General features: G+C 41.1%; 2 protein-coding genes across 2 annotated transcripts in view; one reads left to right on the top strand and one right to left on the bottom strand.

Moving 5' to 3' along the window:
* Nucleotides 1-647: 647 nt before the first annotated feature.
* LOC141649898 (uncharacterized) lies at nucleotides 648-1,754 on the bottom strand. The gene has a single exon (XM_074458566.1). The coding sequence runs from the start codon at nucleotides 1,752-1,754 to the stop codon at nucleotides 648-650; it is 1,107 nt and encodes a 368-aa protein (XP_074314667.1).
* Nucleotides 1,755-8,430: 6,676 nt separating this feature from the next.
* The window catches only part of LOC141649897 (protein SRG1-like), a 19,390-nt gene continuing 14,757 nt past the window's right edge, over nucleotides 8,431-13,063 (top strand). The window contains exons 1-2 of the mRNA XM_074458565.1: nucleotides 8,431-8,441; nucleotides 11,483-11,550. Of these exons, the coding sequence (XP_074314666.1) occupies nucleotides 8,431-8,441; nucleotides 11,483-11,550 (79 nt within the window). The remainder of the gene's footprint in view (nucleotides 8,442-11,482; nucleotides 11,551-13,063) is intronic.

The following is a 13,063-nucleotide window of genomic DNA, read 5'->3' as shown; positions in this document are numbered from 1 at the left end:
TTTCAAAGCCCGAGCAAACCCAAGACGACACTTAGGAGGAATAGATTTCACAGTGCGAAGGCCCAAAGACAACAAACGATCCAACGAAGATATAGACCACTGAACGAGCTCCACACTATCATCAGAAGAAACCGAAGTAGAAGGAGCCAAAGGTCTCGGAATACCATGAATATGGAAGGTGTAAATGCCATCAACACACTCCGGATGCTCCACAATATCACCCCGATTATGCCGACATCTAGCACCAAGAGTATGGGTCATAAAACACACCCCACACAACCAGAACCCCATCCGTCTCAAAGAACTCTCGGCATTGGAATAAACAGTCAAATTATTATTATTATTATTATTATTATTATTATTATTATTATTATTATTATTATTTTATAATAGGATGCGCGCAACTTTCATTAAAATAGAAATAAAAGTTTACATGAAATTGGCGGGGAGCCGAGAGACAATCTGGGCTCCCACACCCAGATTATTATTATTATTATTTTTTTTTTTTTTTTTTTATTTTTTTTTTGCAAGAAAGTTAAACTCATTTGTATTCGTCCATATAGGGGAAGAAAAGAAATGAGAAGGCATCTTACAAAAACACTAATGACCGAGGGAGCACTAAAGTTCCGTTAATCACAACACACAAATTAATTTGTAAAGTCTAACCACTGTCTAATCCGAGGGTGCTGGTTATCAGAAAGGCGGATTTTCAAAATACTTTGAAGCTTAGATGCGACCATCTCCGGCGTAGCTTGTATTTCTCCAAAAAGACGATTGTTTCTCTCCTCCCAGATGGCGTAGACCATACCCGCGACACTACAACCCGATAGTATATTCCTCCAACTGTTACATTTGTTTCCAGCATTAATTTTGTAGAGGTAATTTTTAATATCGATATCTGAGCTCGAGCCCGAAACCCCCAGCCAAGCTAACATGTTACGTCTAACCTGTTGAGAGAAGGAGCATCTGAAAAACAAATGTCGATGCGACTCTTGAGCAACCATACAAAGGCAACATCTATTGACGAGCATAAGACCCCGCCTGTTGATATTGTCAACAGTAGCAAGCTGGTGCTGCACAGCTTGGATAACGCAAATGCGATGTTTTGGAAGGATGCTGTCAGACCAAAGGGGGATAGTCCATCTGAGCTTAGGTCTGCATTGTCGGAAGAGGCTATAAGCCCGACCCACCATGAACTTGCCGTGGGAAACGCACGAATTGAGCATAGAAAAAGCAGCGTTCTTGGAGCCAGCTAGCTCAAGGAGTGCGTCCTTGACTTTAATAATATCCCTCCAACTCTCACCATGACAAGTGAGAGCGTGACCTTCCCAGATAGACTTGCCTTTAAAGTTATAGGTGCGACTCCAAGAATCCCAAAGACAATCACGGTGCGTGGTAAGCTGCCATACCCATTTACTGAGGAGAGCTTTATTCCAGCTAAGAAGCTCTTTGACGTTGAAGCCGCCTTCGCCCCAAGGCGCACAAATAGAGTTCCAGCTCTTGTAGCTCATCTTTCTCTGACCCGCAATTATGCCCCAGAAAAAATCCTTGCATAATTTATTAACCATTCTAGTAACATAAAGGGGGAGAAGAAGAGCAGAACACCAAAAATTTTCAAGACCAAAGACCACAGCATTAATAAGTTGTAACTTCCTCGCGTAAGACAAAAAATTACAAGACCAATGTTGAATTGCGCCTTGGATTTTATCAATCATCAGGTTGTACATTGTGGGAGAGAGTCTACCAGGATTCATTGTGATGCCAAGGTAGCGGAAAGGAAAGAAATCCTCAGAAAAACCCGTGATGCTCCGAATTTGATTTTTAGTGTCGGTATGAACTCCGCCAAAAAAATGCTTGTTTTGGTTGGGCTTGCGTGGAGTCCAGAAATGTTAGCAAAAACCCGAAGGCATTGGGCCGCAGCTTCAGAAGAGGGGACATCACCTCTAACGAAAATCATGAGGTCGTCAGCAAAGATCAAGTGGTTGAGGTTCAGTTTTGCACATTTCGGGTGATAGGAAACCTGGTGCTGAAGGTGAATACGTCTTAAGTATCTAGAGAGCATCTCCATTCCAAGGACAAAAATGTAGGGTGAAATGGGGTCACCTTGTCGGACGCCGGCTTTCCCGGGGAAGAAACCACTAGTAGTGCCATTAATTTTCAAAGAATACCACGTGGAAGAGATACAGCCCATGACCCAAACGATAAACCTATCCGGAAATTTCAGGCCCTTGAGCATTGAAGAGATGAATTTCCATTGGATAGTATCGAAAGCTTTGCGGATATCGACCTTAATAAGGCATCTTGGGGAAGTGGCTCCCTGATTGTAATTCTTGATCAAATTTTGGGTCATCATAATGTTTTCAAAAATATTTCGCCCCTTTATAAAAGCAGCCTGTTCATTGCCAATGAGGTCAGGGAGCATATGCTTGAGGCGGCGGGCAAGGATTTTACTTATCGTCTTGTAAACAACCGAGCAGCAAGAAATTGGTCGAAAGTCAAGAACCGTGGAGGGCACGGTTTTCTTGGGAATCAGAGCAATGAGGGTAGTGTTTACCTTCCTCATCATCTTGCCTTTTCTAAAGAACTCCTCAACGGCGCAACAAAAAAGGTCGCCAATGAGATGCCACTCATTCTTAAAGAAAGCAGAAGAGAACCCGTCTTGTCCAGGACTCTTAGTGGAGCCAATGCTGAACAACGCCATTTTAATCTCTTCCCGGGTAACCGGCCGAGATAGATGGTCCCTAGCATCATCAGAAACAACGGGGGCCTCCTGGAAGATAAAATCCTCTAAGGGGGCGACATTAGAAGTAGTGCCAAGGAGGTGAGAGTAGTAATCCACAAAAGCATTGTTAACTTCACCAATCCCGTCTCTCCTAATTCCATCTTTATCAATGATGGAACCAATAGTACTTTGATGTTTGCGGGCGGCAATTTTAGCAAAAAAGAAAGCAGAGGAGCAATCACCAGCTTTGATATTTGAGACCTTTGCACGTTGAAAAAGGAAGTCGTTTTCAGCCTTGCAAAGGTCTTTGTATTGAGCAGTAAGAAGTCTTTCATGAGCAATGAGAGTAGGGGAGAATAAGTCATCTTGGAGGAGTTTTTGACAATTTTCCAATTCCCTTTGAGAACCATTAATTTTGGTCTTGATAGCAGAATAGCTTCTTTTATGAAGAGAAGAGAGAGCCTTCTTGACGGCCTTGAGTTTGAAGAACAATGGAAAGTGGGGGTGCCATAGCGGGGAGTATTCCATGCTGCGCAAAGAACTGGTTCGTGTAGTCCGGATTATTGATCCACGTGTTGAGAAAGTGAAGGATCTAGTAATCCTCAGCCCACCTGCGAACCACCATCAAGGGGGAGTGGTCGAGATACCAGGGGGCGGGATTTCACAAAAGAAGCGAGTGAATGGAAGTCCAAGTCGGGCTGATTAAGGTTCGATCGAGTCTAGCCCAAGTTCTAGTGAGGGGTCTGCTTGTTTGTCCAAGTGAACTCAGACCCTATGCTATGCATATCATCTAAAGCGCACCTAGCCAAGCAAGCGTTAAAATCCATAATATCATGGATGGAAGGGGGGTTGGGGCCTTGACGCTCATTGATGTCTCTAACAACATTGAAGTCCCCCATCACAATCCAGGGAGAAGCAAAAAGGGATATGGTATGAAGTTTCTCCCAGAGCCTTTTTCTGTCGTGACCATCATTCATACCATAGACAAAAGTAGTAGCAAAGCTGAGATTAGAAGCCTTAGAAGTGACGTCGCAGTGGATGAGTTGCTCATGAACAATGACATTTTTAACAACCACAGAGGAGGGATTATAAAATAACCAGATTCTGCCACGAATCTTGTTACTAATAATTTCATAGTTAGGAAATTTCTTCATAATAGAGATTTCCTTGTGGTCCTTCACATGAGTTTCAAGTAAACCAAAAATATCCACTCTATGAAGTAGCAAAAACTTTCTTATCTCAGCGTGCTTGAGCCTATCATTGAAGCCTCTAATGTTCCAGGACGCTATCTTCATTTATATCAGGGGGTAGCGGATCTACATTCTCCACCAATCCTAAGGCATCATCATCAAGTTCTCCAAAGGTATTTTCCTGTTCAGTGAGCAGGGAAAAAGCTATTCGTGACAAGAACAGGAGCCTCATTTTCCTTCAAGGGAGAGGTTCCATGAGGGGCCTGACGTTGCCTAGGGCTCTTAACAGGAGTATTATTATTATTATTATTATTATTATTATTATTATTATTATTATTATTATTATTATTATTATTATTATTATTATTATTATTATTATTATTATTATTATTATTATTATCATCATCATCATTATTATCATCATCATTATTATCATCATCATCATTATTATCATCATTATTATCATCATTATTATTATTATTATTATTATCATTATTATTATTATTATTATTATTATTATTATTAATTATTAATTATTATTATTATCATCATCATTATTATCATCATCATTATTATCATCATTATTATTATCATCATTATTATCATCATTATCATCATTATTATTATCATTATTATTATTATTATTATTATTATTATTATTATTATTATTATTATTATTATTATTATTATTATTATTATTATTATTATTATTATTATTATTATTATGGGACGCACGCAGGTTTTATAGATAGAAAAATAAAAGTTTACATGAAATTGGTGGAGAGCCGATAGACAATCTGGACCCCTACACCCTTAGCAACAACAAAGCTAAGTCTAGTAAAAATATAAGCAGCCACCCGAGCCCCCGCATCCTGAGATACCGAGAATTTCTGGATCCGCTTGAACAAGGCAGCAGCATCCGAACCGAGCTCCCCAAGTGAAGAGAAAGAGAAGGGAAGAAAACTATAACCAGCTGCCGCGCACAAATCCCCGTACTTAGCACACTTACGCTGAGCAGCATCAGCGACAACCCGGTCGGGCACAAAATCCATTATCCCAGTCTGCGTTAAAGGAGAAGACCCTGTTAAGTAAACGCACACATCACGCCCTCTGTCCCAAGAACAAAGTAGCAAATCCGTAGGACGAAGAGAGCCACCATGTCCGTCAACCAAACCGATATCAACCCCCTTTCCCGCAGAAATACCAGATCTATAACAGATGTCGAATAGAGTGTCACGGACGAGGTTGTGCCGATGCTTAACTCCCACAGCACCAGTACAAGAAACAGCGTGGTCCCCGTAAACATCATCAGCAAAAACCCGAGAGTAAGCAGGACAAGGCCAAGATACCGTGAATAACGGAACACCCAGTCGATATCCAAGCACACTACGGTAAGTCCTCCCGTACATAGTCTGACCCAAACCCAGAGATAGGGACCGCACGCAACCAATCAGAGGAGTGGGCACCCTGCTGAGACTTCCACAACGCAAGTTGACGCGGTGTCAAAGAGAAAACAGATTCTGAAGCAGCAGCAGCCATCGCGAAATATATATCTGCCAATTTATTCATAAGTTTGGGGGCAGCAATTTTACTAGGGTCACGTAAGATAGCAGAACCTATAGTCTCAGAAAATACTCGCAAGGCATCGTCGAAAGTAGGACCAACATCTACAATGTTAGAAGGTCGTAGGAGCTTAGCCCGCAAATCTGCAGACTGCAAACAGGACGCTAGAAAAGCATAGTGTAAAACATCTCCCGCCGCATATACACCAAGTCCACCAAGATGAAAGGAATGTAGCAAGGCGCCACTGCCAATCCCCAAACTCAGGTCCGGACGCGGTGACAATACGTTCCAAGCTGGAACGAAGGACGGCATCGAAAGGAAGATGGACCGAACCAAAAACACGGGGGGAGCAAGTACGAAGAGAGAAATAGAGCTTAGAAATACCAGTACAAGCTCTAAGCAGAAAGAACTCACATTGTGGGTCCTCAATCCTCGCGACCAAGTCCATAAGCTCAATAGACTTAGTCACTCTCTTCGCCACAATCTCACTGCGAAAAATAGGACAAGTACTGACAGGTCCACCCAAAACAGAGACACCACGCAAGGGCCGAGCAATAGAAAAGGGGAAAACCCCGGGAAGTCGACTCCGAGGATCCTCAACGGGCCAAAAGACCTCAGTCTTGGCGACATCAAGATGCAGTCCAAAACGAGGGTCATCCGCCATAATCAAATCCAAAACCCTCCCCACCTCCAAAGTGTCCCCAACAATAGTGCCATCATCCAAGTACCACGCCTTCATAATAAGGTCAAAAGAGTCCCGGATTTTGCACACTAAGGGATGCAAAACCAAAGCGAAAAGCAAAGGGCCTAAAGGATCACCCTGTTGGACACCCTAACAAGACCACAAGCAATGCTCCCCATAAAAAAGACGGGCAGGGCTGGAGTAACAAAACTCCACCTAACGGGAAAGAACCGGGCAACGACAGCGGACTTCCTGAAGCATGGTTTCACGATCGACAAGGTTGAAAGCATTCTGGAAATCAACCAGCAACATAGAAAGTCCCACCTCAGCACCACGGGCCTCAATGAGCCGATTCAAGGCATGCAAGATAGTCTCTTCTCCACCGGACACACCCACCCCAAACTGAAGACCAGCAAAATAAGAAGACAAAGAAGAACCAGCCAAAAAAGTACCGTTCTTAGAGATACGCCGTCTCCAGATAGTGCCAATAGCAATAGGACGAACACCACCACCCGGTTTAACAAGCGGCGTGAGCGGGGCGCTGGCAATGCGCTCACCAAGAGCTAGAGGACACCGGCCCTCCAGAAAAAGAATAACCACCCTAGAAATAGAAGTGATCAAATCATCAGAGATAGCCACAACTGCGCAACTCAAACAGTCCATAAGGTGCTAGGCACGAAACCCATCCCTCCCACAAGAAGTACCACATGGGAAACTTCGAATCAATCCAGAATCATTGTCGAAGAGGCAACCAGAGGATGATGATCCACAGGCAAAGGAGGCAATGAAGGAGGTGGGGCGGCAGGATGCTTCTCTCGCAAAGCCACAAGAGTGGCATCAGAGTAAGGAGCGACCCCAGAGGAAGAAAGCACCCGAACAGCAGCTGTATAGTGACCATCACAAATCTTCCGCCGACATTGACGGAGATTAAGCTCACTCAATTCAAGATCCTCCTCCACATGAAACAAAGAAGGACTCTCATCCAAACACTCCCGCAACAGCTGCAAACCACCCACAGGTACCCCCCCCCCCAAGCGAGGATAGCCCTGATAATACTCTCCTCCTGACGCTGGCACCTAATAACGGTCCTACACTCAAGATTACTCCGAGGGGCGAAGGTCTTAAGCAGACAAAGAGGCAACACAAGCAGACGAATCCAGCAGGAGAGGTCACCAGGGGAACTAGCCACATCATTCAAGACCCCCTTCAAATCCCGAGCAAACCCAAGACAACACTTAGGAGGTATAGATTTCACGGTGCGAAGGCCCAAAGATAACAAACGATCAAGCGAAGATATATACCACTGAACAAGCTCAACACCATCAACAGACGAAATAACCGATGGAGAAGGAGCCGGAGGTCTTGGGATACCATAAATAATAAAGTTATAGAGGTGATCAACACACTCCGGAGGGGCCACAATATCACCCCGACTATGCCGACATCTAGCGCGATGGGTACGGGTTTTAAAGCACACCCCACACAACCAGAGCCTCATCCACTTCAAAGTACTCTCGGCATTAGAGAAAACAGTCAGACTATCAGCAAGAGTCTGACGCGTAACTCCCAAAGCATCATCATGACAATGTCGGTCCTGAAAATGCTTCTGCCATGCGGCCTTAGTAAGGCCCTTAACAAAACCATCCGGACACGCATGAAGACTCGAAAAAGGATAATGAAAGCGCGCTAAATCAGGCATGAAAGGGGAAGAAAAACCCGCCTCCAACCTGCACGAAAAATATAGCCACCAAAGAAAACCACCAGGACGAACACCACCACACCGGTACACTCACAAGCAGCTAGAGGCTCAAAGAAGATAAAGCAATCAAAAAAGAAAGCAAAACAAGCCACTGCGAAACACCACGACCAGCCCAACAAGCCAACACGCAACACCCACCACAACAACAACCCACTCATAGCAGTGGCGGCAGTCAGCAGGGCAGCGGTCGAACACAGGGGACAGTAGACCACCAGTGACCGACAACCAGCCTCAAAGAAAGAAAAAAAATAAGCAGCAACAAGCCAACCCGCAACACCCACCACAACAACAACTCACTAACGGTAGAGGCGGCAGCCAGCAGGGCAGCGGTCGGACACAGGGGACACCAGACCACCAGTCACTACAAAAAAAAACGTTTCGATGCGACGAACACATTGCGACGGAATATTAATCCGTAGCAAATTTAAACCTGCGACGGACCTCATACTGTGCGACGGACTTGCGACGGATTTTCCGTTGCAGCCTATTTTCCCAGACCGCCAAATTTTCTGACATGGCGGGAAGGTCTGCGTCGGAATTTTCGTCGCTATATCAAAATAATAATAAATTCTGCGACGGAAATTCCGTCGCTGCATTAAAATAATATTTTTCCTGCGACGGAATTTCCGTCGCAGACATTTTTTAGTGTCCACCTGTACACCTATTAACACGCTGGAAAAATAATATTATTTTATTCCTGCGATGGAAATACCGTCGCAGGATTTATTATTATTTTATTTTTGCGACGGAAAGTCCGTCGCAGGCTTTCTTTATACGAGCAGCAGCGGAATCCTTCTCCTTCGTTATCACTCTTCAATTATTTACCCCAAAATTCCCAAAAACCCGTCTCCCTCAATCCCACCACCACCACTCCTACCACCACCCTACTCCCCAAATCACTCCTCCTATTTCTCCTTTCCCTTTTCCCCTTTCTTCTTCTTCTTTCCCCTTTCTTCTCCTTTCCCCTTTCCCTTTTTTTTTCTGCCGCCGCCTTCTGCCTACCGCCGCCGCTCCCTCCCCTTGTCTCCTTCTCTTAATTAATATAAGGTTTATTTAATTTATTTTACTATTTTGATTAATTAGGGTTTATGGTTATTGTTTTGATTAATTATGATTAGTTTAGGATGCTTAGTATTATTAGGATTGTTTAGTTTAGTTAAAAGCCAATTTAGGATGTTTAGTATTATTAGGATTGTTTAGTTTAGTTGAAAGCCAATTTAGGATGTTTAGTATTATTAGGATAGTGAAATTTAGTTAGAAGCCAATTTAGGATGTTTAAATCAATTTTATAATACTTAGTTTAATTAAGTTTAGGATTGTTAAAATAAATTAGTTTAATGAGGATTTTTTGTACCCTAATTTAAGTGATGATGATGATGATGATGATGATGATGATGATGATGACGACGACTAGGATTTATATTAGTTGTAGATGTTTTGTACCCTTTCTTTCAATCTTATTACTTTGTTGGTACTATTAGTTGTAGATGTCGTATGGCTTAATTTAATGAAATCTAGTTTGTTTTCATTCAATCTTACTTTTTATTCAATCTTATTTTTTTACTTTGTTGCTATTATTTGATTACTTACTTTGCCAATTTCTTATTTTGTTGCTATTATTTGATTATTTGATTTCTTACTCTGCCAATTTCTTATTTTGTTGCTATTATTTGATTATTTGATTTCTTACTTTGCCAATTTCTTATTTGGTTGCTATTATTTGATTATTTGATTTCTTACTTTGCCAATTTCTTATTTTGCCAATTTCTTACTTTGTTGCTATTATTTAATATTTTATTTTGTTGCTATTATTTGATTTCTAACAATGTTGAAGAATTTAGTTGGTTTCTATGGCGTCGAGGAGACGAAGACATGGTAGTAATAGTAATGCAGGAAACCAAGGACATGAAAACGAGAATGAAGAAATACCAGCAGGTCATCAACAAGAACAACAAAATGTGTCAGTTGACAAAATTCCTCTCGATTCTCTTGAGCAAGATGGCGTTTGGTAAGTATGTTATTTTTTCGTAATTAATTATTTTTATAACGATTTATATATATATATATATATATATATATATATATATATATATATATATATATATATATATTATATTGTCATTCTTTTTTTCGGTTCGGTGATGAAAAAGTTGTGAACTTGATATCGAATACTATTGGATGCAACTACAAAGAACATGCTCCTAATTGGAAATCGGCGTCATCTACTCTAAAGAAGGATTGGTGGAATTGGTTTGAGGTATTAGCAATTGTCATTTAATTTAATATTAGGTATTTTATTCATTTATTTTATATTTATTTACAATGAAGTTTATTTTCTAACTTTATTGTTTATTGAACAAAGGGCGTGTTAGTTACGATCCCCGCGACAAGGCAAGGGTTAAGAAGGCTTGGGAAGATGCCATGAAGACCCGTTTACGGCAAATGATTTATCGAGCTTATCATAAGGAAGAGCATGAAAAGCCGGATTGGATTAGTGTTGAGTTGCACCGTCAATTGAAGAATAGACCACTTGAAGATCCTAGTTTCGCGGGAAGATCGGAGCAGAATTCGGCCAACCGTAGGTCGGGAAGTGACGAGAAAGGGAAGGCGTTAGGTACTCACCTAATGGGTCGAAAAAACACATTGCAATATATGGACTCAATGGTAATTTCGTCACTTCCTTTTTTAATTTATTACCTTTTTTTTCTTTAACTTTATTTAAAGTTAGTAATTATATTTAACAAGTATCAAAATTGTAGATTGATAAAGATGGGAAAGGAGATATTCCGTCCGCTTTGCAGTTGTTGGAGAAGACAAAGAAGCATAGCACAAAAGGATGGTTATCCAAAAAAAACTGGTCAACTCTTCGTAAGTTACTATAATTATTTAATTTTTAACTCATTTTTTCAATCATGATTATTTAGTAGATGGTATCTAATCTTTCGTTTTTTTATTGATATAGGGTAAAATCATCTCAAAGAAAACTGAGCTTTAGAGTCAAGGGGTCGAGAACATCGATGATAATGAGATTTATATTGAAGAACATGGAGGATTTGATAAGAAAGGTAGAGTACTTGGCGCGGGAAATGCAGCACCACAAATTTGGGAGCACCACCGCCGCTCGACTGGTAACCTCTTTTCTACTCCTCATACTCCGGGTTTTGTTGGTAGAGTCGCAAAAGAGAATGCCCGACTTAAGCAAGTCGAGGCCGAACAATCTCAAAGGATTGCGGCAATAGAGGAGTTCTTGAGCCAACAAGGTTTTACCACTCAAACTTATAACCCTGGAGGTGTATCTCAAGCTAGAAATGACTTTGATGATGATGGTGGCGACAATGCTAGGCCTACTCCTACTCCCGTGTATTGATTTGTAGTTGTTAGTTGATTAGCAGTTATCACTCCTACCCCGTAGTTTATGGACTTATTTAGCTTTCTTTGTTGAACAATTATTGTACTAAACGGTTGTAAACCTTTTATTTTAAGTTAATGCGAAGACGTTGTTTGGAAAATCTCGTTTTGAACAAGTTGTGAATTTGTCAATTGCTGGATTTTCTGTATGTTTGTAGGAAACCGGGAGTATATGTAATTGCTTTCAAAGCAATGGGGGAGCTGGAAAAGCGTTGTAAACCCCCTGGTTAATTCTGCCCTGCGACGGATTTTCCGTCGCAAATGTTGACTTTCTGGTTGACTTTGGGGACACGTGGCCTTTATGAACAGTAGTCTGCGACGGATTTTCCGTCGCAAATATTGACTTTCTGGTTGACTAATGTGCCTACGTGGCCGAGATGAACAATGAAATCTGCGACAATTTCCGTCGCAAATATTGACTTTCTGGTTGACCATTGTGTCTACGTGGCCTCCCATGAACAGTGAACTGCGACGGAATTTCCGTCGCAATACCATCTTTTGCGACGGGTTACTGCGACGCTTTGATCCGTCGCAGATTTTCCTGTGCAATGGAATTCCCATCGCAAAACTAAATTTTGCGACGAAATAAAGCAACGGATTTATTCCGTCGCAAGTTCTGTATTTGCGATGGGATTGGCATATTTGCGACGGAGTTTTCCGTCGCTATGGAACCTTTTCTTTGTAGTGAGTGACCGACAACCAGCCGCAAAGAAAGAAAAAAAAAAAGCAGCAGCAACAAGCCAACCCGCAACACCCACCGCAGCAACAACTCACTCATGGCAGAGGCGGCAGCCAGCAGGGCAGCGGTCGGACACAAGGGACACCAGACCACCAGTGACCGACAACCAACCGCAAAGAAAAAAGAAGCAGCAAGTAAAAAAAAACCCTAATCGCGATGAAAACAAAAAAGGAGAAAAAACACACTGACAGCAAGAACAGCAAGGCAGTAACGTCAGCCACCACAGCAAAGGTCGTCGACTTGAGGTCTGAAGGCCAAAGGGTGGTGGCGCAGGGGAATACCGACGCAGGCAGACGGCAATGACCCTGCAATGGACGAAACCCCTCGCAAAAACCCCTACAGCAGCGCCCACCGTAAAAACCAACAAACGACCACCCCTGACCGGCGACGTGAGGTCTAAAGGTCGACGTGAATGGTGGTTGGCGACGTACGGCGGCAGGTTGACGTGGTGCAGACCAAACCGCCTATTATTATTATTATTATTATTATTATTATTATTATTATTATTATTATTATTATTATTATTATTATTATTATTATTATTATTATTATCATCATCATCATTATTGTTATCATTATCATCATTATTATTATCATTTTCATTTTCATTTTCATTATTTTTATTATTATTATTATTATTATTATTATCATTTTTATTATTATTATTATTATTATTATTATTATTATTATTATTATTATTATTATCATTATACAAAAACTCAAAAAGTCATTAAGTATGATGTAGTACATCTGATGTACAATCCTTTTTCTCGAAATGGAATGTATAAGGTTTGCTTAATTACTAATAATTTTTTTTTTTACAAAATCTACTTTATACAAGAGTGGTTTAAGATATTATCGTATGTAATTAAATATGACATATAGATTATGGTAGATAGTTTGGCTTGCCTTTTAAGTAGATTTATAGATTATAGATTTTTTATTTAGTTTATAGAGATATAGATTTTTCTCAATATTATGAAGTCTAATATAGACATAA

This window comes from Silene latifolia, chromosome 3, assembly GCF_048544455.1.
Source record: "Silene latifolia isolate original U9 population chromosome 3, ASM4854445v1, whole genome shotgun sequence".
NCBI lineage: Eukaryota > Viridiplantae > Streptophyta > Magnoliopsida > Caryophyllales > Caryophyllaceae > Silene > Silene latifolia.
This window is presented reverse-complemented; position numbering and strand designations above follow the sequence as displayed.

Bases quoted from the DNA above. Each gene is read 5' to 3' on its own strand.
- LOC141649898 (XM_074458566.1), bottom strand. From the start codon at position 1,754: ATGAATCCTGGTAGACTCTCTCCCACAATGTACAACCTGATGATTGAT.